This window comes from Theobroma cacao, chromosome 1, assembly GCF_053813885.1.
Source record: "Theobroma cacao isolate CCN51 chromosome 1, ASM5381388v1, whole genome shotgun sequence".
Lineage (NCBI taxonomy): Eukaryota > Viridiplantae > Streptophyta > Magnoliopsida > Malvales > Malvaceae > Theobroma > Theobroma cacao.
In genome coordinates, this window is record NC_142639.1 from 37494123 (window position 1) to 37519558 (window position 25436).

Consider the following 25436-nt stretch of genomic DNA (forward strand, 5'->3'; position numbering starts at 1 on the left):
GGACACTTTGCCTGGTAATCCGTCCAGCCTGCCGCGTGCAACCCCGCCAAACGCAGTGCTTAAATTTCCTCTCCTTATTTATCCCTTCCAGCCGTATTGCCAAAAATAAAATAAAATCAAAATAAAATAAAATAAAAATATAAAATATAAAAATTTGATTGAATATAATAATAAATGAAAAATATTTTAATTTTTTAAAAATAATGCATGAGCTTTTTAAAATATTAATTTGGATCAATGAAGGTATTACAATCAAGTAGACTTGGCTGGGTAATTAGGGGCAAGACACATGGATATGTGTTTTCATCAAATAAAATATTCAAATATTGTTTTTAAATGAAAAAAAATTATATTTTATTGTGATGATTAAGATTTAACTGGGTTGTTAAACATATATTGTAGCACCTATGGACTCGCAATTTAATGGAGCACCACCTATGCAATGTTGTAGTGCAGCTGTACACCATCATCAATTATACATTAATGTTGTGGTGCAATGTTGTAATTCTAACCTCATAAAAAAATAAATTAATTAAAAGCTTTGTATCATTATTATTATTTTTTTTGAAAATAAAAGCTTCGTATCATTAATTACCAACACGTGTTGTTTGTCATCCTTGATATACGGTTTAAAAGTTTAACTTTGGTTTTTTTAGAAAGTAAAAAGCAAGCTCGAACTACAATTCAACTAAATCCTATGTAGAATTCTTTATAGAAAAAATAAACATATTATTAACAATAACTATTTTATAAATTCTTAATAATTATTACTTATAGTATTTTAAAAAATTTACATGAGGTATTAAGGGTTTCAAAGTAGTTACAAAATTAATGTGAAAGTAATAAAAAATACTAATATATTAAGGTTTAATATTTCTGTTTATGATTTGTCCCACAAAAAGGATTAGATGATTGATTATTTAATTTTATTAGAGATATTAATAGGTAAGGTATTCATTATTTTTGAAAAATTTTAATCTAAATTTTAGTATTTAATAAGGTATTAAAACTCTATAAGTAATTGATTAATTTTTTTTAAATTGTTACGCTGCTTAAACATTGTGCTCACTTGCTAATAGATTTTTGACCCTTTTTCATGGTTTTTTTTTTTTTTTTGGTTAAGGCCTTAAAGGGGCTTTTTGATCGGGCTTACATTTAAAGATTGATCCAACAAAATGATTTGGTTTGGGTTCACACACAGAGATCTGAGGCTTGGGTTATTCTGATTCTAAATCCGTAAACCCTCCCCTCTGCCGAAGAGAGCAATCTGAAATAAAATGATTTGACGTATAAAGCCAACGTCAAGGACCAGATCCGTCCTCAGTCTTTTCTCTTCCTCAGAACACTCTCGTCGGGCTCCAAAGCCTCGACAAATCAATTAGAATCGAATCGTGGGAAGATGAAGATCAGTGACGCTTTACTTTACTTCTTGATCGTATTTTACTCAATCTCATCTGCCTCCGCCAATTCCGTCCACGGATGTGGCGGCTTCGTTGAGGTGAACATTAGCACTTCCTTTTGTTCCTTGGACTAATTTTTTGTTGATCAGGAAATGCAAGCTAAGTTTCAAGTAGACTATTTCTGAATCTTGAAGTCGGTTCTTTCTTGGACATTTAGATGGCCGTTAGTTCCAAGGCGGTGAACTCATTTGGAGCATCTCGCTTTACTCGAGCGGAGATTTTTTATTTCTGTTTTTCTCGATTCATTAAATTTATGCGATGCAACGGTCATTTTGACTTTTTTTTTTTTAGAAAAAAATTGAGTTATTGCCGCCATTTAAACTGAACACGAATCGGTCATTTTGTAGGCGAGCTCATCTCTGATCAAATCGAGGAGGGCAACTGATGCGAAATTAGATTATTCTCATATCACGGTATGGATTCAGCATCGCGTATCTGTTAAGTCAATACGAAATTTGAAGCTCATTTTTTGGATTATTTTAACTGTTTTATTATCCTATTTCAGGATCACGTTAATGCATATTTTAAATTTATGCTTATTTGTAGGTTGAGCTTCGTACTGTAGATGGATTGGTAAAGGAAAGAACTCAGTGCGCTCCAAATGGATACTACTTCATTCCAGTGTATGATAAGGTCGGTTTAGGAACACTGACTCTGGCCATCGATTATTTCAATTCATAGTTGAGAATTTCGGAGACTGTATTTTAGTCTAACCTAATGTCGGTATAAGAATAGTTCTGCTCTCTAAATCTTTTAATACTGGTTGCAACCTCTTTTAATAGTTTTTTCCCGATATGAATGTTCATACTCTTGTATATTTGGTGCTGAGGTATGCTGCATGCTTACTCCACACGGCCTGTATGGGCATGAAATTCTCGGTTTGACTGATCATGGAGAGTTTCTGTTTGCAGGGTTCTTTTGTTATTAAAATCAGTGGACCAGAAGGATGGTCTTGGGACCCAGATAAGGTTTGGTTCATTTTTACTTTTACAAAGATTTTCTTACTGCCTGTGTGTCCTTTATCCTCTGGATAAATGACCTTTGATTCTGCCTTTTGACAATAAAACTATTTTGTAGGTTTCTGTTGTTATTGATGACACTGGTTGCAACAATAATGAAGATATTAATTTTCGGTTTACAGGGTTTGTTTTATAGCTTATGTCTTCTTTTTTCATATTTTATCTTAGTCCAGATTATGTGCAATCTAAGTTTTATTCCTGCTCGTGCTCTGAATGTCAATGCCAATAATACTTTGCATATTTATATGTTGCAGATTTACCCTATCTGGTAGGGTTGCAGGAGCCGTTGGTGGACAGAGCTGCTCAGTTAAAAATGGAGGTCCTTCAAATGTGAATGTGGAGCTTTTATCTCCTGATGATGATCTCGTTTCTTCTGAATTAACATTGTCAAATGGAAGGTACTTGTTCAAAAATATCATTCCAGGTATGAATGCTTCCATGTCACTTTCTTGTTTGTAGAATTTGTATGTTTCCTGTATTGATTCATTCATATTTATGCTGTTATGGTTTGTGGTTTTTGTGGAATTTAAGCAAACAGAAGCTATCTTCTGTACAAAATTTGACTGAACGGCTAGTAACTAGATAATTTTCCTTCATCTACCAGAATAATTTGCAGAGTTAACTTGGCCATACTTACACCTCTGTCCTACTTTACATGATATCTTTGTCTACCAGAATAATTTGCATTACAGAAACCTCTCTCTCTCTCTCTCTCTCTCTCTTTTACTGTTTTTAACTTTTCATGTTATCCTTCTTATGGTGCAGGAAAGTACAAATTACGTGCTTCACATCCTGATTTGAAAATTGAAGTTAGAGGTTCTACAGAGGTTTTCTATATTTCCTCCATTTCTTGTGTGCTATATACTGTGAGAGAGAAGAGTATGCATTACATACCAACCATTTGGAAATGTACTTCTTGCAGGTGGACCTGGGATTTCAAAATGGTGTAGTTGAAGACATTTTCTTTGTTCCTGGGTACGACATCCAGGGTTCTGTGGTTGCCCAGGTACTAAAGGACAACTGTTGAGATTCCTATATTATTTTTATTTACACATCTGGGGATATGAAGGTCTAACTATCCTATGCGCATAATGCAGTAATGCATAGGTTTATATGTTTCTTCCACCCTTTGAAAATCATGTTATTCGTTTGGCAGGGAAATCCCATCTTGGGAGTTCATATATATTTATATTCTGATGATGTCATTGAGGTAGATTGTCCCCAAGGTGCTGGTAATACCCCTGGACAAAGAAAAGCTCTTTGTGATGCTGTATCAGATGCTGATGGGATGTTCTCATTCAAATCAGTACCTTGTGGTAAACCAATTTAAATGCTTGTTTGACCTAGACACATATTCATTTTTCCATGGATGCACACCGTCCACTCATTTGACATTTATAAACCAATTTAAGTCTGATTACATAATCGGCAAAGTAGGGGATAATTATTAGTAAGTACCTATGCCTATCATCCAATAAAATGCTATTATTTACCAATTCTGATATCAACTTTTGAATCCGTCTGTGTTCTAGACATGGCTGGACTTGCTCATAGAATCTGAGCTAAGGTTTGACAGAGTGGGGCTTCAGTTATATTGCCTTGGTAGTTCTTACTTCTATGGATGTGGTTATTTCCTGTTCATTGTAGCTGTTTTTAGTGTTTATTATCAAAGCTTTTGGTTATTAAGTTAAGTTATCTTTTATTCTTACCCTGGAGAGAGCTTTTCAGTCACACACCAGTTCAGATTTTCCTTATCAAGCTTTTTGTCTTCCTAATAAATTACTTCTGTATCTATTTTTCAATGAGGATATTTTAGTTGAGCTGAATAAATGCTAGGAACTTAACGGCAGAGAGAAAAATAGAACTTATGTTTCCATGCATTTGTTATAGAAGTTTAATTTATTCTGATGCTTGATTACTTTGGCTGACTTGCAGGCCTTTATAGACTCATACCATACTACAAGGGTGAAAACACAGTATTTGATGTCTCACCTTCTGTTGTGTCAGTGTTGGTTGAGCATCAACATGTAACAGTTCCCCAAAAGTTTGAGGTATGATGCTTTTTGTTGCCAACATGGTAATCACCACAAGTATTTTCTCGTAATGTGGTTTTATGATCAAGTTCTTCAAGATTTTATTTTTACTTTTCATTTTTTGTTATAAAAATTTGAGGTAAAATATAAAACTCCATCCTCATGTCTTGTTAAGGTGTTCTTTTAGTTGTCTATGGTATCCAGCCTGGCAGCCTCTGCTTTTTCCTACATATACATATACATATCTATATATATATGTGTGTGTGTGTGTGTGTGTGTGTACATTGTAGAAGAACTGTTCATACTTGTCTACTACTTTGCACAATTCTTGTGATTGATGAATGTGAATGCTTGACATAATCAACATGACTTTGGCTGCATGAGAAGTTTATCCTTCCCGTGAACCTTCTTCTTTATTCCCAGGCCTCAAAGCAATTCCGTAGGTCACAAAAAGAAGTTTGACATCTTCTCTTTCCTGTCCTTTTCATTGTGGAATATTTCTTTGAAAGCATATCAACTTTGATTTTCTTCAGTTTATGCATAGCATATTCAGCATTGCCTTGTTTTGTGTTGCCTTTTTCATGATATAAACATTTAACTGGACTATCCGCTTTCTTTCTATATACATATAGGTTACTGGTTTCTCTGTTGGGGGACGTGTTATTGATGCAAATGACATTGGGGTGGAGGGTGTTAAAATTCTAGTTGATGGTCAAGAAAGGTCTATCACCGATAAAGAAGGTTATTACAAGCTTGACCAGGTATGGTTAGACAATTGCTCTCAATTACCAAGTTTGTGGGTTATTTCTTGTTACTTCTTAGATATTGTTGCATTATCTGTCAATTGCCAAATATTGACCATCCTTTTTCTTAATATGGTTGAACACTTGGTGATTTCATTCATTAAAGTAAACTTAGGCCAGTAGTAGACCATTATCTGTCATGAGATCTGTGTCTTTTTAAATCTGTCTATTATTTAATTTGCTGAATGTTCATTTACTCAATAACATTCTGTTAAAGTTTAGATCCTAATGGCTTATAGGATCTAACCTCTTTACGAAATTTGTCAATCACAGATATCGCATTTTATTTTGGTTAATTGAGGATTTTAGCTTATCAGCTTTTTTCAATTCTGGAAAGTTGAGAATGGAAGTTGGACCAAACCATTCGTCACACTAGTGGCATAATGTTAGACATGTACCATAGTTCCCATGGGCAGCTGATTTGTTTTTACTTTGTTTCTCCAATTTCTTCTTTCCTTGTTAAAGTTTGGTGTGTTTAGAAAATTTCTTAATGTAGTTGCAGAGACTTAGTAAATTTAACTATTAGCATTTGACACTTTTTTTGCCTATAATATTTTCCCTGTTAAAGTTGCTATGGTGATTGCTCTAGGTTACATCAAATCGCTATACAATAGAGGCCTTAAAGGAGCATTACAAGTTCAACCAGTTGAAGGATTACTTGGTAAAGTATACGATATAAAATCTTACATTCTTTTCTTGAATTTATGATGTGGCATCCATCCTTTCTTTATGTTTCGAAGGCACAATAGTTTTTTGCATATCAGCATGGTGAACTGTTATAACTTAGTTGATTCTGCAGTGCATCATGTGACCTTTCCTCTGTTGCTCTTTGTCTAGGTTAAGCCGAATATGGCTTCAGTTGCAGACATTAAAGCAGTTTCTTACGATGTTTGTGGCATAGTCCGGACAATTAACTCAGGTTACAAGGCGAAGGTAACTTTAAGAATTGCATTTCTTCTTTATCAGTTACTGTTTTACTGCATATCTAATTGTTACTATTATTGTGTTTTGAATCCTAGGTAGCCTTGACCCATGGACCAGAGAATGTCAAGCCACAAGTGAAACAGACAGATGAAAGTGGAAATTTCTGCTTTGAGGTATGCAACTTTAAAGAGCATTATGATGACGAGAATTGAGTTAAAGGAGGTTGTTTTCTAGGCTGTGGAATTCAGAGATTCTGAAATCTTGTTTGGCACTTTTAGTGTTGCAGGATTCTGCACAATGGTAGTTTTTTACACATATTCTTGCATTAATTCTCATTTTCTGATAAGTGCCATATTTCTTTCAATCTTCAAAAATTTTTAGGTTCCACCAGGAGAATATCGCTTATCTGCTTTGGTTGCCACACCTGAGAGTGCCCCTGAACTTCTGTTCTTGCCTCCTTATACTGATCTTGTGGTCAAGAGTCCACTATTTAATGTAGAATTTTCACAGGTAAATTTCTTATTTCAGTGGAAAAGTTAAGTTGGGATCGGTTTACCCACTAATTGAAACTTGTATCCATGTTTCAGTTGTGTATGCTATATTGTATCCTGCATTCTTAAGATGTTCAGATTCCACCATGATTTCTGTTTTCGTTCACTTGGTGCATAGCCGGGCTCAAGGGCGGAGCTAGCCAACTTTTGTTGGGGGGGGCGGGGGGGCACAGAGATAAAGGAATAAAGGTTAAAAATTTTAAAAATTAATATATTGAACTTAATCAATAATCAAAAGATTGATAAAAGAAAATAATTTTATATAACATATAAATCAAGAAAAGAAAAACTTACAATAGTCTTTTAAGAAAGTTGTGCTCGATTATATTTTCTGAATTCTAATTCATCAATTAAAGATTATGTACTGAAAAACATCTATTTCTTTCGGATTGAGTGTTAGATATTTTGATTCACATTGCTTTTGTTCATGAGTTGAAGTATTGAGGTTTGATAGCTTAAGTGGGGGATAATTATTTGGAGGATTTGCATCTTTTCTTTTAAAGAATTTGTCAATTGTTTTCAAACTACTCATACTTTAATCAAACTTAAAAAAAAATTAATGCATTCAACATCCAATATTCTTATTTTATTTCTATTTAAACTTATAATACTAAATATAAAATTATAATGCATAAAATATAAATAGTTAAATACTATATTTAATTAAGATTGTTTAAAGACTATATATTTAAGATAATTTCCTTTCAACTAAATATAAAACGTAAAGTATATAAAAAAGATATATTCAAAATAATTTCTTCTTACATAATCAAGATTAATTAAAAAATGATACATTGATGAAATTTTAAGGAACAGTGCAACACTACAACTTATATTTGAGAATTACATAATAATTTATTAATTTTTAAAGATTAAAATCATGTAAAATAAAATCCACATAATAGAAAAAGGACGAATATGACAAGTAGAAAATGGAATCCACATATGACATAACAAAAAAAAAAAAGAATATGGTTGATGGTTCGTAGAAATTTAGAGAAGCAAATGTATAAAAATGTAAAACATATGAACAAATAGTATAAAAAAATAAATATAAATAATAATATAAATTGAAAGAAGAAAATAAAAAAACCTTTAAAATTGAGTGAGGCATGTGAGATTTTTTTGTTATTATTTATTTATATTAATTATTAAATAAAAAATTATTTTGAGGGGGCCATTAAGAGGATATATTAAAAATTTTAAAAATTTTATATAATATAAAAAAAATTTAAAAATCCCCAAAGCTAAATGAGGCTTCGCCCCTGGCTGGGCTTGAATATTAATTTGGTTGATTAGTAATATTGTAAGAGTTTTCAAGTCACTCTATAAATGCAGATTGTATGGATTATATTGTTATTCCTTTGAGGAATTATGTTATCTTTATCTGTCGTTCTGTCAAATTTGTACAATGAAGCTGCAAACAAGGCTCTGGAGTAGGTTCTCTTACTTCTTCATTTATGGATTTGTTTGATGACAGCAATGATTGTTTAAAGGATCTTGTGTGTTTATGATGGATCAGTTTTATTTAAATAGTTTTCACTGATGTTTGTTTTTCACCTTCACATGATTAAGGCACTAGTCAATGTCCTTGGTCGAGTAGTTTGCAAGGAGAAATGTGGTGCTTCTGTTTCTGTTACCCTTGTGAGATTAGCTGGACAACATAATGAGCAGAGAAAAACAGTGAGTTTGACTGATCAGAGCAGCCAATTTCTGTTTCCTGATGTTTTGCCAGGAAAGTACAGGCTTGAGGTATGGTGCTTTGTTCCTAGATTTGTTGTATTACTTGATATGTTTAAACATTTGTGTATGTGGTTTAAATATATGAATGCTGCTGATACTGTAATGGTTTTTCATCTTTTAAGATCAAACACTCCTCTCCAGAAGCTGTGTCCAAGGCAGATAACTGGTGCTGGGAGCAAAGCTTCATTGATGTGGTTGTTGGTGCAGAGGATGTTAAAGGAATTGAATTTGTTCAAAAGGGTTATTGGGTCAATGTTATATCTACCCATGATGTAGATGCTTTAATGACTCAGCAAGATGGTTCACCTGTTGATTTGAACATTAAGGTTGGTCTCTGTTCATTAAAATCCTCATTTTTGAGAGCAAAAACTTATATAATTATGTGCAAACACTTTTGAGTTTCTCTTTAAGGAATTAACACCCCCTCTTATGCAACTGCAGAAAAGTTCCCAATATATTTGTGTCGAATCCCCTGGAGTGCATGAACTTCACTTTGTTAACTCATGTATTTTCTTTGGGAGCTCATCAATGAAGATTGATACATCTAACCCATTGGTAAAGTATTATACTTCTTGTTTCTTTTTGACGTTGAATTTACAATTCTTTTCTTAATATATTAACTTCTTATTGGCTTCATTATTTCATTCCTGTAGCCCATCTATCTGAAAGGAGAGAAGTATCTCCTTGGAGGACAAATCAATGTCAATTCAAGTTCATCTGATGAATTGCCTGTGAGTATCGTTTTGGACATTCTGAATGGTGAAGGCATGGTTATGCATAGCACGAATGCCAACCTTGCATCCAGTGTAAATGATCAAATAAGGACTGCTGTATACGAGTATTCTGTGTGGGCTAATCTTGGAGAAAAGCTTACTTTTCTTCCTAGGGACCCTAGGTATTTCTTAATTCATTCGTGTCAATTGTACATTTACATTTTTCTATGGCTGAAAAGCACAAACAATTCACGTTACAGAAAATTTCAAAGCAATCATGATCATCTCCTCTCTTTAAAAAAAAACTGATTGGAATGTCTTTTTGCTTGTGAATGCATGTGTTTCTTGTAAAGTTCAGTCTACTCTGTTATGTCCTTTTTGCTTGTTCACATGGTTTGACCTTGCTAAACTATATTATCTCCTAAAGTAATTTAATCACTGTGACATGAAATTTTACATCTTTTTTCTCCTTTTTGCAATTTGATATTTTTCTGTAAATATTGATAATTATGTGTAACATCTCCAGAACTATGAGAGTTTATTTCCAATTGAGATTTAGTTTAATTACTTGAGTAATTATTTTAATTTTTCATTTTCTCATTAGTTCCTTGAAGAAAGGACATGGTTAACCTTTCTTGTGTGTGGATACATGCCTGAATTAGTACTTTTATGATGATCTGTAGGAAGGCAGCAATGCTTTGAGTTTATTACTTGCTTCAGCCTTATTCATGCTTTTTATATGTGTCCATGAGCACTATGGATTTATTGTTGCCAACAATTCTAATCTAAAATTTTGATTGATGATCTTACACGAATGTTCACTATTGTGACAGTGTCTTAATGGTGTTGAAAATCAGAATTTTCTAAAGCTGTAATAGAGTTATTGGTAAATGCATTTGATAGGTGATATAACGTTGTATTCCATGCAATCAGAATTTTATAAAGATGCAATGCAGTTATTCGTAAATGCATTTGATAGATGATATGATTTTTGTAGATATACAGTTATACTCCATGTAATGCGATTGAAATGAAGTAGCTCTTAAAATTGACTATCATCCATAAATCTCATTGTCATTTGAAATAAGAAAAGGGTGATTAATCATGAAGTGTCTTCCAGTAGAAGCATTGTAACTTACAATGAGACCTCTGTTCAATCTTTCTATGCGACTACTGGTGCACCATTCATACTCTTTACTAAAAATTGTGATTTATTGCAGGAATAATGGTGAAAAAAAGATTTTGTTTTATCCTAGACTACACCATGTAAGCATCAAATGAAGAAACTTACATAAGAAAGTTCTCTGCAATGTTTAAACTATCTTCATATTGATGAATTCTTTACTCTGTTTTCTTAGGTTTTGGTGACAAATGATGGTTGCCAAGCTTCAGTGCCTCCCTTCTCTGGTCGACCAGGGTTATACTTGGAGGGATCAGTTTCTCCCCCTATTTCCGGTGTTCATGTAAGGGTTAATGCTGGTGAGGATGGTAGCATTTCTCCGGTCAAGAAAGGAGAACTTGTGCTTGAAACGGCCACAGAGGAAGATGGTTCTTTTTTTGCAGGACCTCTATATGATGATATAACTTATGATATCAAGGCTTCAAAGGTATGGAATTTTAACATCAACTTAAAGCAATGTGTTTGCATCCCCTCTTCAAATTTGACATCTAACATGCTCTTGGTGCCTTTTGTATACGTTAGCTTCTCTTATAAATATCAAGTTCACATTCTTTTACCAATTTTTATTTAGCTTTATTATTGTTAATCATTTTATTGATATTCGAAGCATTAATTTTTTTTTTGGATTGGTAAACAGGATAATTTTCTTAATTTCTTTCTTTTTTTTTTGGGATAAGTGAACATGATGATTTTCTTGTTATTGATTGCTATTTGAACAGCTTTTGTCTTCAAAACCGTGGGGATACATGGGCTGTGTTGGTAGTCTTCTGGCCTAATATGAATATGTAATGCATATGCAATCATATGATATACGGTTTCCTATAGTTTCCTGTTTATTCTCACTAAATTAACTTTTTTACTCTTGGAAACAATTGATTATTTGAGTAGGGGAGTTCTTTTATTGAAGGAAGAGCTAAAACCATTGCTGGCAATGCAATTTTAATTAGCAAAATGTGAGGTAGAGATCATGAAATGTACTTTGAATGTCTAAACGATTTTAATGGTAGAGGAGAGAAGCATGCTTTATGGAGGTAGTAAATCCAGTAGTTGTGAACTGCTATTAGCCTGCACTCTTGTGATTACTAACAATAAATAGAAAAGGCATGTGATACATAGAAGTTGGAACCTGGTGATGTGAATTTCTAGCATTTAAGTCCATGGGTGCCTTTAGTTGAATTTCTGTGATTAGATGGAAAATAAGCTCAAAGCTAAGCTGTTGTTTTTCACCCTTCTCATGTGACAAATGCTCCTAGATCTGAAGAGTCATGGAACCATAGTTAATATACAGTTTCCAGTTACAGTTTCAGCATGATATAAATACTAAAGATAGGGATCTATTTAGCTGAGCTGTTGATCTTCTTCAATGTGTAACTCCTGTTCTTTGTTTCCTTTGTGTGCAACTGATTGTGGTATTCCCTGATGTCTTTCTTATTTGGTGCAGCCTGGCTTTCATCTTAAACAAGTAGGCCCGTATGCTTTTTCTTGTCAGAAGCTTAGTCAAATATCTGTGAAAATATATTCCAAGGATGATGCCAATGAACCTATCCCTCCTCTTCTGTTGTCATTGAGTGGGGATGATGGGTATAGGAACAACTCAATATCAGGGACTGGTGGAATCTTCGTCTTTGAGAATTTATTTCCTGGAAGCTTCTATCTGCGGCCTCTGCTAAAGGTAATTGTTCCTCTTTCTTCAGATTTGAATGTACAATTGCTAATGTTAGATGAAGCTGTAATAGGAAACCAGGCATTTGGTTAATTGGAGTTGATGGTGAGTCAGGCTTAATAATCAAGACCATATTGACATGTATAAAAACAGAAACACAGCAAAAGGAGTTTTAAAACTAGTCTGGTTTGAATTAATTACTCCACTAAATATTAAATAAAACTAATGGTGCAACATAATTAAACCTGCTTTCTTGAAGAAGACCCGCATAAAGTTTTTGTTTATGTGCTGAAGCTAGGTTAATGATTAATTACTTCAACCAATGACTTCTCTTGTAGGAGTATGCCTTCTCACCTTCAGCGCAGGCAATAGAACTTGGTTCTGGAGAATCTAGAGAAGTTGTTTTCCATGCCACACGTGTTGCCTACAGGTTTTCTTTCTGTTTTCACTCTCCCTTGGTTGTCTATTTGTTACTGTAAACAGTTAAGAGCATACTTCCATGATACTATCGATGATAAGTTTATTTCCAGGCCTGGTTTACATTAAAATACGTTAAATTTTTAGTTCTAGAATTTTAAGGTAACTTAATTCAAATATGTGTTATTCATTTTTTTTCTAACACTGTTTTTCAGTTAAGTTACAATTTGAACTTCTGATCTTGTATCATATCTCACTAAGTGTTAGCAGCCTGGGTTGTGTGTCAAACTTTATATTGAAAGTTTAATGATGTTGCCATGAGTTCTTTAAGATTCCCTTGTATGAAACTTACTTTCTATGAAAATTCTTATGATGTTGCAAACATTCCCTGCTACTCAACTGCTAAACTTAGTATGTATGACTTCCTGCAAATGTCTAGCTTAGGTCAGAATCAAAGTACTTTGTGTGGTTTTAAGGTTGTTTAATTTCTCCACAGTGCAATGGGTTCAGTGACTCTGCTGTCTGGCCAACCAAAAGAAGGGGTTTCAATTGAGGCCCGTTCAGAGTCAAAAGGCTACTATGAGGAGACGGTGACTGATTCATCTGGGAGGTATCGTCTGCGAGGACTTGTTCCTGACACAACATATTCAATCAAAGTTGTGCAGAAGGATGGCTTCGGTAGTGCTAAAATTGAGCGTGCATCTCCTGAATCGGTAGCTGTAAAGGTCGGTTCTGTTTGCTAGAATTTTTTTCCCCTTTTTTGGTTTCTGCTGTGCTTTAGCTGTTTTAAGACCGTACTGCCATTATTTGTGTGAAGCTTTGTATCTATCTATGACTGACATTGATGCAATTTTCTTTTGTGGGTTCTATGGATAGTAAGGTTGTATGATTCCTGATCAACTAGGTGAAGCTTCTTCAAATTCAAAACACCCCGAGTCTTTGAGAGAGAATTATCTCCATATAGCCATAGGCCTACTAAGATTGAAGTCTGATTAGTATGTGGTTGATTTGTCACTTGTCAGGTTGGAAACAAGGATATCAAGGGATTGGACTTTTTGGTCTTTGAACAGCCAGAAATGACCATCTTAAGTGGCCATGTTGAAGTGAATAGGATTGGGGAACTACGTACTTCTCATTTATTGGTAGAAATTAAGTCAGCTGGTGACACGTCTAAAATTGAGTCTGTCTTCCAACTGCCATTATCCAACTTCTTCCAGGTCAAGGACTTGCCTAGAGGCAAGCATATCTTGCAGCTCAAATCCAATCTCCCTTCAACCACTCATAAATTTGAGTCTGAGATTATTGAGGTTGACCTAGAGAAGAATGCCCAAATTCATGTGGGTCCCCTCAGATACAGGGTGGAGGAGGATCATCGCAAACAGGTTTGTTTGATTTCAATGCATAATTTTCATTTTTCCAAACAATTATTCATCTATGTAGAACAGAAGTGACCTTAGGTTTATGGAGTCCACCTTTCTTTTGTTGAAGTATTATCATGATGGTCAATCCGTGGCATATTATGTATTCTTGCTGTCCAAAATTTTTGTTGCGCATTTACTCCTTGTTAATTTCTTACTTCTCTGGCATACCTACAGGAATTAACTCCTGCACCAGTATTCCCCCTAATTGTCGGAGTTTCAGTGATTACTCTCTTTCTCAGCATTCCAAGGTAACTCGAATATGCTTCTCTATCATATGCTTCAAGATCTCATATTCGTATGGATAAACTCTGATTATAATGTTCTCCTTTGTTGTATACCTATTCATAAAGACTAAAGGACATTTACCAAGCCGCTACGGGAATACCGACACCAGGTTTTATGACAACTGCGAAAAAAGAAGTGCGGAAACCGGTTGTGAGAAAAAAGACTTACTGAAGTCCCCTTTTCCGGCCAATGGGAGGCCAGAAGAGTATGTTTTGACTGTCAAAAAGTTTATTTTTGATTCATTGTTCCCAGGTTTTGGCAGATGACAACCTAATTTTGGATGATAGCATTAGCGCCTTCTCTCAATACGTCATTCTGATGGAGAGCATTAGCACCTTCTCATACAAATTGTACCTTTGTAGCTTGTAGAATTGAATCCGAATGTATCTTTCTAGAAGCAAATGCAGCTAGTAGAATACTTTATGCACTCCCCTGCCCTTGCCCTCATTTCATACTGTCTTCCCCCATAAATGATAAAACTGCCCTTAGGGTAATATTTCATTCTTCCCCTTCATCAATTCTCTCTCTCAACAGTTATATGCAACTGGGTAGAAGTTAGTGACAAATTTAAGATATTACATAAAAAAAATTAAAAGATAATTATAAGAATAATTATATTATATATCAAAATTTATAATTCTAGTAATAAAAAATTAAAAATAAAGGAGTGAGGGTCGACACTACCTGTCACCTTCTGGCTCCACCCCTGCTAGAAGCTGTTTGTGATCAAACCTAATATGATTGCAATCAAATGTAAAATCAAATGAAGCTTTAAGCGAAGTGTTTAAACTTAACGACGTGACAAAATAAAGAACGTTTATGAGGCTCATGTAAAGTCAACTGTTTTAAACAGTATGAGCTTAAAATACGAATAATGTGGATTTGCTTTCAATTTTCTTCTACCGCCATGTAAAACCTGATATTCGACCTGACTAATTTCGTGCGTGCTCCCCACTCCAGCAAGTTGAACTCTAGAAACTTCGGAGGAATCATAAGGGATGGTATGGTAAATTTAATCAGTCATCTTCATTTGTGATGTACAGGCTATCCCATTAAATCCTCGTTAGCTGGATTCGATACAGAGTTTCCCCTCCTAACCCACCCAATCCGTGACTATTTTAATTCGCTAAAAATCAATTTGGTGGGACGCCGCTGTACGTGCTCTCATGCACATCACCTTACTCTTCTTCATCAAGCGTCACTAACGAACCGACAAATCACCACCCACGTCCATTTTTACACATACCATGTCAGGATTTTGACACGTTGGAGATTCAGATATTGTAGTCCACATCAGCAAGTGGACCCACTAAATCCAGGGTATGTTGGAATAGAGATTCAGAAAACGTATTGTGATTGGACCAAATTCTCGGGTAATTTTAGCCAAAAGCAAGATTCATCTAATGTTGCCGAATAATTAAATAAAAAATTAAAAATATCCTTACAAAGCCTCAAAAGAAAACAAAAAAATTGGAGTGAAATAGTACTGACACGAGTGGGCGTAGATATCAATGTCTGAACTAAAAGGGCCAACTCAGCTGAGCTTCTGTCTCTCTTCTCTCTTATCTCTTCAAAGAAAAACCCAGACTTTCTCCTTCACTGTCCTCCATTTCCCAATGGCCTCTCGCTCTCCTCCGCCCCTTCTCCCCAAACCCTGTCAAAACCCTCTTCGGCTTTAGTTAATCTCTCTCTTCCTTCTCCCCGTATAGAATACGACGCCGTCTTTGGAAAAAGCAATCGAGAATTACTGAATGGCTTCAACTCCGCCGCACTGTTCAATCACAGCAACAACAAAGCCCTACCAGAACCATCAATACCCACAAAACCACCTCAAAAACCACCGCAACCACCAGAACAACCACCGCAACCAAACTCGCCCCCAAAAGTTTTCCCTTTCGAAGCCCCCTCCTTCACCTTGCAATGCGGCGAAACCCGCCACCACCGCCGCTGCAGCCGCTGCCAGCACCCGTTCTCCCCTCTCTCAGAGCCCCGTCCCTTTCCCTTCCCTCGCCCCCGATTTCTCTGGTCGACGGTCGACCCGGTTCGTCTCAAAAATGCACTTGGGCCGGCCCAAAACTAGCACCAACACCCGCCACACCTCCATAGCTGAAGAAGTCCTTCAACTCGCCTTACATAACGGCCATTCGGGCCTCGAAAGGGTTCTCGTCTCGTTCGAGTCGAAGCTTTGCGGCTCCGATGACTATACTTTCTTGCTTCGAGAGCTTGGAAACAGAGGTGAGTATGAAAAGGCCATCAAATGTTTTCAATTCGCGGTTAGAAGAGAAAGAAGAAAAACTGAACAAGGAAAATTGGCTAGTGCCATGATTAGTATTCTCGGTAGATTGGGAAAAGTTGAGCTTGCCAAGGGCATTTTCGAGACTGCATTGACTGAGGGTTATGGAAATACTGTTTATGCCTTTTCTGCTTTGATTAGTGCCTTTGGGAGAAGTGGCTATAGTGATGAGGCAATAAAGGTTTTCGATTCCATGAAAAACAATGGGTTGAAGCCAAATTTAGTTACATATAATGCTGTGATTGATGCTTGTGGGAAAGGAGGTGTGGAGTTTAAAAGGGTTGTGGAGATTTTCGATGAGATGTTAAGGAGTGGAGTGCAGCCAGATCGAATTACTTTTAATTCTTTGCTTGCGGTTTGTAGTAGAGGGGGTTTATGGGAGGCCGCAAGGAATTTGTTTAGTGAGATGGTTCATAGAGGGATTGATCAAGATATTTTCACTTATAATACACTTTTGGATGCGGTTTGTAAAGGTGGACAAATGGATTTGGCTTTCGAGATTATGGCTGAAATGCCTACAAAAAATATTTTGCCTAATGTTGTTACTTATAGTACTATGATTGATGGATATGCAAAGGCTGGTAGATTTGATGATGCGCTCAATTTGTTTAATGAAATGAAATTTTTGGGTATTGGTTTGGATAGAGTTTCATATAATACTGTGCTTTCTATTTATGCAAAGCTTGGTAGGTTTGAGGAGGCTTTAGATATTTGTAGGGAGATGGAGGGTTCTGGGATCAGGAAGGATGTTGTTACTTACAATGCGCTCTTGGGTGGATATGGGAAACAAGGGAAGTATGATGAAGTTAGAAGATTGTTTGAGGAGATGAAAACACAAAAGGTGTCACCTAATTTATTGACTTACTCAACAGTAATCGATGTGTATTCAAAGGGTGGTTTATATGAGGAGGCAATGGATGTTTTTAGAGAGTTTAAGCGGGTAGGATTAAAGGCTGATGTTGTACTGTATAGTGCATTAATTGATGCCTTGTGCAAGAATGGGTTGGTGGAATCTGCTGTATCCTTGCTTGATGAGATGACAAAGGAAGGGATCAGGCCTAATGTTGTTACATACAATTCTATCATTGATGCTTTTGGTCGGTCTGCAACTTCTGAATGTGCGTTTGATGCTGGTGGTGAGATCAGTGCGTTGCAAACTGAATCTTCTTCATTGGTCATTGGGCATAGTATTGAAGGCAAAGCAAGAGATGGGGAGGATAACCAGGTCATAAAATTTTTTGGGCAGCTAGCTGCTGAGAAAGGAGGTCAAGCAAAGAAAGATTGCAGAGGCAAGCAGGAAATCTTATGCATCTTGGGAGTTTTCCAAAAGATGCATGAGTTAGAGATTAAACCAAATGTTGTCACATTTTCAGCCATCTTAAATGCTTGCAGGTATAATTTTTTACCATTTTCTATGCCTATCAATAGATCGGTTGCTTTTCATTTCTTTTTTATTGAAAAACATGAACTTGGTAAAAGAGTCCTAGAGTCCCGTTTGTTTTGAGGTCCACTGAGTAGTGTTTATTGAAAATTTTGAAGTTGGCATTGTAAATTAGTTTCCTGCCTGTGCACAATTTATGGGCACTCTATATGTATCTCATGGGTCATATGCCTTAGTTTCTGCCTAAAAAACAAAGGTGACAGTAACTGTTTAAGAATTTTATGTATATGTTCAATTGTATTTGATCAAATGACTTAAAACTGGATGGTAAAGGTTCCATTTCTTTTGGTCATACATGTGCTTTAAAATTTCTCATTTATGTGTGAACAAGGTTTAATTGATCATTGTTGAAGTCTAGAGCTAGAAATGTCATTGCCTGTAATAATGCAGGACTGATATATGTGCATTGTTCTGCAACTTTTGATTTTTGCTTCATTAGCTTACTCATTATCCACTTGCTGTTGAACAAATCAAGCACACAGTATGTCAGGCCCTGAAATTGACTTGATGCGGCTAGGTTTATGTGATTTGTAAATAGGGGGACTTCATCTGTCAATCCTCCTCTTTTGTTGTTGCACATGTTAAAACAACCTTTATCTGAAAAACATGGATGATCAGTTGTGTGTATTGCTTTGGATGCAGCCGCTGTGATTCCTTTGAGGATGCTTCAATGTTGTTGGAAGAGCTCCGGTTGTTTGATAATCAGGTCTATGGCGTGGCCCATGGGCTTCTTATGGGCTATAGGGAGAATGTTTGGATCCAAGCTCAATCCCTATTTGATGAAGTGAAGTTGATGGACTCTTCGACTGCATCTGCCTTTTATAATGCTCTGACTGACATGCTTTGGCACTTTGGTCAGGTTAGCTATTGTAATGTAGTTGCACCACTAGTTTGATATCCTTCTTACTTAGTTGTGTTTCACTATGATGTTTATTGCTTCTTATCTTCATGATTTTAGGAACTTCTTTATTTTAAAAGCTTGACCCTGTTAAAATGTTCCTTGTAGAAACGGGGAGCCCAACTAGTTGTGCTTGAAGGGAAACGTCGGCAAGTGTGGGAGAATGTATGGTCAAATTCTTGCTTAGATTTGCATCTTATGTCCTCTGGTGCTGCTCGAGCAATGGTGCATGCATGGTTGCTAAACATACGTTCTATCATTTTTGAAGGTCATGAATTGCCAAAACTGTTAAGGTAACCAAATTGGTTTTGCATTTATATGGGCTGGTTAAAATGTTCCTTTTGCTATCTTGTTTCAAAAGTAAATATATGTTTCCTTCTTTGTCCAGCATTTTGACCGGATGGGGCAAACATAGCAAAGTAGTTGGTGATGGTGCATTAAGACGAACCGTTGAGTCACTCTTTACTGGCATGGGTGCACCCTTTCGGCTTGCTAAGTGTAACTTAGGTAGATTTGTATCAACAGGTCCCGTAGTTACTGCCTGGTTAAGAGAATCAGGCACCCTAAAGTTGCTTGTTCTTCATGATGATAGAACTCAACCTGAAAACACAGGGTTTGGACAAATCTCAAATTTACAGACCCTTACTTTGTAGGATCGTGAATAATATGACAATTCCTTTCGCTTTTTCTTTTTGTTTCTTTTTTGGCTTTTCCTCACGTTTACCCCTGTAAGTTGTACAAATTATCAAAGAATTGTACATATCTCGGTCTCCCTTGCTCTCACCCGTCACCATGTAGCTTATACCTGCGGTTATTGCATCAATCAGCTAGAAGCTATTTTGTGGCAGTAAATAAAGCTCACTTTCCATCTTTTTCTCATGATTTGAACTGGTTATTTGAAATTTGTTATACAGTTTCGAGATAGTGAAATGGAAAGAAAATGGGCAAAGCATGGCTAAAGAAGATTTAGTCCAATTCTATTGGATGAGTAGTACGTAGGAAAATTGTGTATTATAAAACAACCAACCTCCCAACTTGGATATATTATCATGTCCTACAGCACTTCATAGTCACTGAAGAAGTAAAAACAGGGTCAAAGTTGTCATGCATGTGGTCTCCAACCATTAAGCACCTACAAATTAACATTTTTCTTTTCAGGCTAGTTTGCTAAGAAAAGATCTACCTATACCCAAAAAACAAAAAATATTACTACGGAGATATTTGATACATATTTAATGAACTTTAAATGTAGCTTTCGAGAGATAAATTTTATGTAAATTAGAAAATTTTCTTTCACATATCCAAATTTTAAAGTTCAGAGATGAAGTCATTGCGAATTAAACAAGTTTAAATACTGGACTCCGACTCGTAAGTTTAATGTACGGTAGTCTGTGGGCTTTGCCTAAATAGGGATGGCCGCAGGTTGGGTTTTGGGTCCTTCCCCTGGGCCCGCACTGCTCTCTTGGTTCCAGTTATGGCCCATAGAAATACGAAGATCGTCCAACGTTCAAAGTCGAAACTGAAACGAAAGGAGGGCGTGCCTAACTACCGCGGGAGAAGAGATCTACCAAAGATGAACCAAACCAACCGCCCCTACCCCCCGTAACGGCCATCTTTCCTTTTGTTCTTGTTTTGGTGCTTCAATATTTCTTCACCTTCCCTTCCCTTCTAAATCAATCAACTAACTACTCATAAACAACCTCTACATTGTTATTTGCTTATATCTCTTTCTGTATTCCAGATTTCCAGTCCACTCTGTTTCGTCTCAGGGTCGATGCTCTTTATTTAATTCTCCTTCCTTCATTTGATTACTCTAAATTTCTCGCTGGTTGTTCCTTTTACCTTCATTCTTAGGTTGTTGCAAAATGATTTAACCTGAGAGGGGTTTCTATGATTTCTTATAGTCCTGAACATTCCTAGAACATTGTATGATTTGCAGGGATCTGGTTTTAGAATATGGCGACAGGGCAACTGTTCTCCCGGACTACACAGGCATTGTTCTACAACTACAAGCAGCTTCCTATTCAGCGAATGCTTGATTTTGACTTTCTTTGTGGTGTGTTCATTTAATCCTTAATCATTGTGGGGTGGTTTGAGTTTTAATATTTGATACTAATGTGCCCAGGGAATTAAGTCGTAACTTTCCATTTTTGAATTTTCTAGGTAGGGAAACACCTTCTGTTGCTGGAATTATCAACCCAGGTTCTGAGGGATTCCAAAAGCTCTTTTTTGGTCAGCAAGAAATTGCAATCCCAGTTAATTCAACGTATGTTCCCCTGCTTTCTCTTTCAACCTGTAGTATTTTCTTCGGTTACTCACTTTTTGCATTTTCCCCCTTTGGGTTCTATAAATTTCTCAAATTTGACTATTACTTGCAGCATTGAAGCAGCTTGTGCTGCCCACCCTACTGCTGATGTTTTTATCAACTTTGCATCATTCAGAAGGTTGGCCTTCAAACTTGAAATCTTGAATCAGATTGTTCTTTTTTTTTTGGGACACCCAAATAAAAAAAATATGAGTGTATTTCATATTTTCAATACATATGCAGTGCTGCAGCTTCATCATTGGCTGCTTTGAAACAGCCGACCATCAGAGTGGTGGCTATAATTGCTGAAGGTGTTCCGGAATCAGATACTAAGCAGTTGGTTGCATATGCTCAAGCAAATAATAAGGTTTTGTCTGAACTGATGTGGATGGACACGTTAATCATTAAATTTTGTAGAAGCAATCTCTAGTCCCTTGATTTTTTAGAAACGAACAGTGACTCGAAATTATATGAAGGAATTTAATGAATGGTCCTTATTTGTACACTTTGTACCTTCCCTTCATTCTTCATTAAACAATGTGAAACTCGACTAAGTAGTAGGTACCTGACCTCGGCAATGGCATCTATGGTTTCAGGTTGTTATTGGCCCTGCCACTGTTGGAGGTATCCAAGCAGGAGCTTTTAAGATTGGTGATACGGCTGGAACAATTGACAACATCATCCACTGCAAACTTTACAGACCTGGATCTGTTGGATTTGTCTCTAAATCAGTATGTCCACTTTTCTTCTCAAACTTGTGCAAATACTATTTTTTTTTTAAAGGCATGCAAATACTATTTTGCATTTGTCATTTTTGAATCTTACCAAATTAAATATTAGTGTTGCACTTGAACTTTGGCTGCAATGGCAAAATTATAGAGCTCTTTTATTGATTTGTGACTTTATGCTTAGTTTTTGTGCAAGGGCTAAGCATTTAATTCAATTTTAAGGCCTTTTCCACTTGACTGTAGGTAATTTTTCTCCTTGTTCTGAGAATCGTCTTTTCCATGCACAGGGTGGCATGTCTAATGAACTTTACAACACAATTGCTCGTGTTACAGATGGCATCTATGAAGGTAAGTGTTCCTTATCGATCATGTTTTGTTCTGTTTTAATCAGGACTCACAAAAGCTCCGAATTTCTGAAGGGATTGCAATTGGAGGAGATGTCTTTCCTGGCTCAACTCTTTCTGACCACATATTGCGATTCAATAACATCCCACAGGTGTTGTAATCTTCGCAATGCACATGTCATTTTGGCATATAATTGGAAGAGTTCTACTGACAACAAGATTTTCTGATATTTAACTTTGATTTCTTACAGCATCCATACCTGGGATCACAAAATTCATCATCTGAATGTATTCAAAGATAGGTCATTAATGGTTCATGACTTACGCTTTCTTTCCAAAAAATCTTTCAGTAATAATACGTACTCCAGCAGGGACATTTGCTAATAAGTACTTAAAGTACCAAAAGACGTCTAATTGTCTAGTTGATATTTACAGTCCAATGCTGTATAGATGTGTTCTTTAAACAACAGTTATGATCATTAACTTAAACCCAAAAAGATCTTATCTCTACTTTTGTTTCTGTATTTTATATTACAAGTCTAGTAATGCAAAATTATGACGTGTTTTCTTGCAGGTCAAGATGATGGTGGTGCTTGGGGAACTTGGGGGTCGAGATGAATATTCACTAGTTGAAGCTCTAAAACAGGGGAAAGTAAACAAACCTGTAGTTGCTTGGGTTAGTGGAACGTGCGCAAGGCTATTCAAATCAGAAGTGCAGTTTGGTCACGCTGTGAGTTACTATCTCAAAGCTTTGATTTAGTGTTTAGCCAGAACAGGTTCGATTTACCTCTAAAACTATCTTTTTAAAGGGTGCTAAAAGCGGTGGGGAAATGGAATCAGCACAAGCAAAAAATCACGCATTGAAAGAGGCTGGTGCTGTTGTTCCCACTTCATATGAAGCATTTGAGACTGCAATTAAGGAGACATTTGAGAAACTTGTACGGGTTGATCACTTGTATTTGTATTCTTTTCTCTATTGTTTCTTCTCGTTATGCTTTTAAACATCCCAAGGGACTTATATCTGACTCCTCCTTCTAGGTTGAAGAGGGGAAAATTACTGCAGCAAAAGAATTCAACCCTCCCCAGATTCCTGAGGATCTTAATAGTGCAATTAAAAGTGGGAAAGTTCGAGCTCCAACTCATATTATATCTACCATCTCTGATGACAGAGGTTTGAATCTATATTTCTCTTTTAATACTTTAGTAGCATTCATCTATGAGCAAGAATACTGGCTGCCTCATTTTGTTCCTGGCCGTGCAGGTGAAGAGCCACGTTATGCTGGCGTTCCAATGTCCTCCATTATAGAACAAGGTTTAGGAGTAGGTGACGTCATCTCTCTTTTGTGGTTCAAGCGTAGCCTTCCTCATTACTGTACTCGTTTTATTGAGGTAGGAGTTTCAAATTGTTATTTTTCAAGGAACCCTTTTCCTTGAATTTCTATTTTTGGATTCTTACCATCTTTGGAATTTTAGCTCATTAATGGTTTCTATGATCAGATCTGCATCATGTTATGTGCTGATCATGGTCCCTGTGTCTCTGGTGCTCACAATGCTATAGTCACTGCAAGGGCTGGAAAGGATCTTGTTTCTAGCCTTGTCTCCGGTATATATCTTGAACATAAGTGGCTTCCATCCTTGCCTAATTGTCTTTTTTATTTATGCTTGATGTAGTGTTGGCATATTGGTTGCATCTCATGACTAATATGATTGATTTTTCTGGTAACAGGTTTGCTTACAATTGGTCCCAGATTTGGTGGGGCCATTGATGATGCTGCTCGGTATTTCAAGGATGCTTGTGATAGAGTGAGCTATCAATCAAATAATAAACAGTTCATACTTGACAAGTGAGAAAAAATATGACAATCTTAAGATGTTATCCTTTCTGTTTCTTGCCCTCAGGGACTTTCGCCATATGAGTTTGTTGAAGGCATGAAAAAGAAGGGTATTCGTGTTCCTGGTATTGGACACAGGTGCAGTATTAATCCATTTTTTTCACAGTCTACTATTTGCTCATAAGGAATTGTTTTTACCCCTTTTGTTCAGTCATTTTTCACTTCCTGTGAGCTGAAGATAAAGAATTCATATCTCTTCTCTTAGATACGTGTTCATTGATCAGTGATAATGAAATGATAAGTGGCTGACAATGGATTATTCTACAATTTTGTGTGCGTGTTTAACATCTCCTGACTCTTTAACATTTTGTCTAAATTTACATTTTTGATGGTTTATTCTGTTTGTTGAAAATATGAAGGATCAAGAGAGGAGACAACAGAGATAAGAGAGTGGAGATACTACAACTGTTTGCACGCACCCATTTCCCTTCAGTGAAGTACATGGAGTATGCAGTTCAAGTTGAGTCATATACCTTGTCAAAGGCCAACAACCTTGTTCTCAATGTAGATGGTGCTATAGGCTCTCTTTTCTTGGATCTTCTTGTTAGCAGCGGAATGTTCAGTAAACCCGAGATTGATGAGATTGTTGAAATTGGTTATCTGAATGGACTATTTGTGCTAGCGCGCTCCATTGGTTTGATCGGGTGAGTCGGAATACATTATATTCTTTGAGTAGCTATATATGTGCCAATATAGTGGTGCTAGAATTAGACTGTCTATCAGTAATGGTCTAAGTACTTTTTGGCTTAAATCTGACAAGGGTTTTAGGTGTAGTTTCCAAGGGACATAATTAGAACTCCACCAGTGTTTTCTAATGTTTTTTCTTCACATTAAATACACAAATACAAAGTATTCCAGAGACCTTTTATGCAGTGATCTGGTTCTTGCCTTGATTTTTCTTTTGAACCCAGGCACACCTTTGACCAAAAGAGACTGAAGCAGCCGCTGTACCGCCATCCATGGGAGGATGTTCTCTACACAAAGTGATGCATAGCAAGCGCGCATGGTGCTACTTATTCACAGTTAATCTACTCATCACCCGAAGAGAGAAGTTTTGATTTATGATTTATTTGGTTGTGAGAAGAACACATTATTTCCTGTACTCTCTAAACGCAATTCCTATAATTCTGTTTGTTGTTTCACTTTCTTTTTCAAAGTTCTTCAGACAATATTTAAATCCAAAATTAATGGTGCTACAGTTAATTCTGTTGTGTACTACAGTTTAAATTCTGTTTCCTTGTTCTTGGCCAATATTGGTGCTCAAGCTGTTTTCCTATTAACAACACTCTGCAGAAATCATTTTCCTGTAACTTTACTTTGTAT

The 25436-nt window shown here is 36.1% G+C and overlaps 3 protein-coding genes across 5 annotated transcripts; all 3 read left to right on the forward strand.

The window, feature by feature from the left end:
- Nucleotides 1–1284: 1284 nt before the first annotated feature.
- On the forward strand, nucleotides 1285–14730 carry LOC18613717 (Carbohydrate-binding-like fold). The gene is made up of 27 exons (XM_018129633.2): nucleotides 1285–1498; nucleotides 1808–1873; nucleotides 2007–2093; nucleotides 2372–2428; nucleotides 2538–2602; nucleotides 2734–2903; nucleotides 3245–3306; nucleotides 3402–3485; nucleotides 3636–3795; nucleotides 4415–4530; nucleotides 5145–5273; nucleotides 5905–5976; nucleotides 6153–6248; nucleotides 6335–6412; nucleotides 6621–6749; nucleotides 8366–8542; nucleotides 8656–8859; nucleotides 8975–9088; nucleotides 9187–9428; nucleotides 10467–10512; nucleotides 10605–10853; nucleotides 11868–12098; nucleotides 12428–12519; nucleotides 13003–13231; nucleotides 13529–13888; nucleotides 14102–14175; nucleotides 14278–14730. Exons 1-27 carry the CDS (start codon nucleotides 1400–1402, stop codon nucleotides 14381–14383), a joined length of 3594 nt encoding a protein of 1197 aa, XP_017985122.2. The 5' UTR covers nucleotides 1285–1399; the 3' UTR covers nucleotides 14384–14730.
- A 974-nt stretch (nucleotides 14731–15704) lies between these two features.
- GUN1 (s uncoupled 1) lies at nucleotides 15705–19723 on the forward strand. The gene is made up of 4 exons (XM_007051079.3): nucleotides 15705–17897; nucleotides 18589–18805; nucleotides 18953–19137; nucleotides 19233–19723. The coding sequence occupies exons 1-4, from the start codon at nucleotides 15964–15966 to the stop codon at nucleotides 19495–19497; spliced, it is 2601 nt and encodes an 866-aa protein (XP_007051141.1). The 5' UTR covers nucleotides 15705–15963; the 3' UTR covers nucleotides 19498–19723.
- Nucleotides 19724–20390: 667 nt separating this feature from the next.
- LOC18613719 (ATP-citrate synthase beta chain protein 2-like) lies at nucleotides 20391–25364 on the forward strand. 3 transcript variants are annotated; one of them, XM_007051080.3, is made up of 18 exons: nucleotides 20391–20446; nucleotides 20586–20672; nucleotides 20784–20900; nucleotides 21008–21110; nucleotides 21223–21288; nucleotides 21393–21516; nucleotides 21746–21880; nucleotides 22165–22225; nucleotides 22297–22373; nucleotides 22796–22951; nucleotides 23031–23159; nucleotides 23260–23392; nucleotides 23483–23610; nucleotides 23719–23824; nucleotides 23948–24024; nucleotides 24121–24191; nucleotides 24473–24757; nucleotides 25025–25364. In XM_007051080.3, the coding sequence occupies exons 3-18, from the start codon at nucleotides 20801–20803 to the stop codon at nucleotides 25098–25100; spliced, it is 1827 nt and encodes a 608-aa protein (XP_007051142.3). In that variant the 5' UTR covers nucleotides 20391–20446; nucleotides 20586–20672; nucleotides 20784–20800; the 3' UTR covers nucleotides 25101–25364. The 3 variants fall into 3 exon arrangements, with proteins under 3 accessions (XP_007051142.3, XP_017980683.2, XP_007051143.3); XM_018125194.2 differs by having other exon boundaries at nucleotides 20402–20672; XM_007051081.3 differs by having other exon boundaries at nucleotides 20402–20614.
- Nucleotides 25365–25436: the final 72 nt, after the last annotated feature.

Bases quoted from the DNA above. Each gene is read 5' to 3' on its own strand.
- LOC18613717 (XM_018129633.2), top strand. From the start codon at position 1,400: ATGAAGATCAGTGACGCTTTACTTTACTTCTTGATCGTATTTTACTCA. The intron at 3,486-3,635 runs GTACTAAAGGAC...TTCGTTTGGCAG, and splicing joins AGGGTTCTGTGGTTGCCCAG to GGAAATCCCATCTTGGGAGT. The intron at 8,543-8,655 runs GTATGGTGCTTT...TCATCTTTTAAG, and splicing joins CAGGAAAGTACAGGCTTGAG to ATCAAACACTCCTCTCCAGA.
- GUN1 (XM_007051079.3), top strand. From the start codon at position 15,964: ATGGCTTCAACTCCGCCGCACTGTTCAATCACAGCAACAACAAAGCCC. The intron at 18,806-18,952 runs GTTAGCTATTGT...TGTTCCTTGTAG, and splicing joins TGCTTTGGCACTTTGGTCAG to AAACGGGGAGCCCAACTAGT. The intron at 19,138-19,232 runs GTAACCAAATTG...TTCTTTGTCCAG, and splicing joins GAATTGCCAAAACTGTTAAG to CATTTTGACCGGATGGGGCA.
- LOC18613719 (XM_007051080.3), top strand. From the start codon at position 20,801: ATGGCGACAGGGCAACTGTTCTCCCGGACTACACAGGCATTGTTCTAC. The intron at 23,393-23,482 runs GTTTGAATCTAT...CTGGCCGTGCAG, and splicing joins TACCATCTCTGATGACAGAG to GTGAAGAGCCACGTTATGCT. The intron at 24,192-24,472 runs GTGCAGTATTAA...GAAAATATGAAG, and splicing joins GTTCCTGGTATTGGACACAG to GATCAAGAGAGGAGACAACA.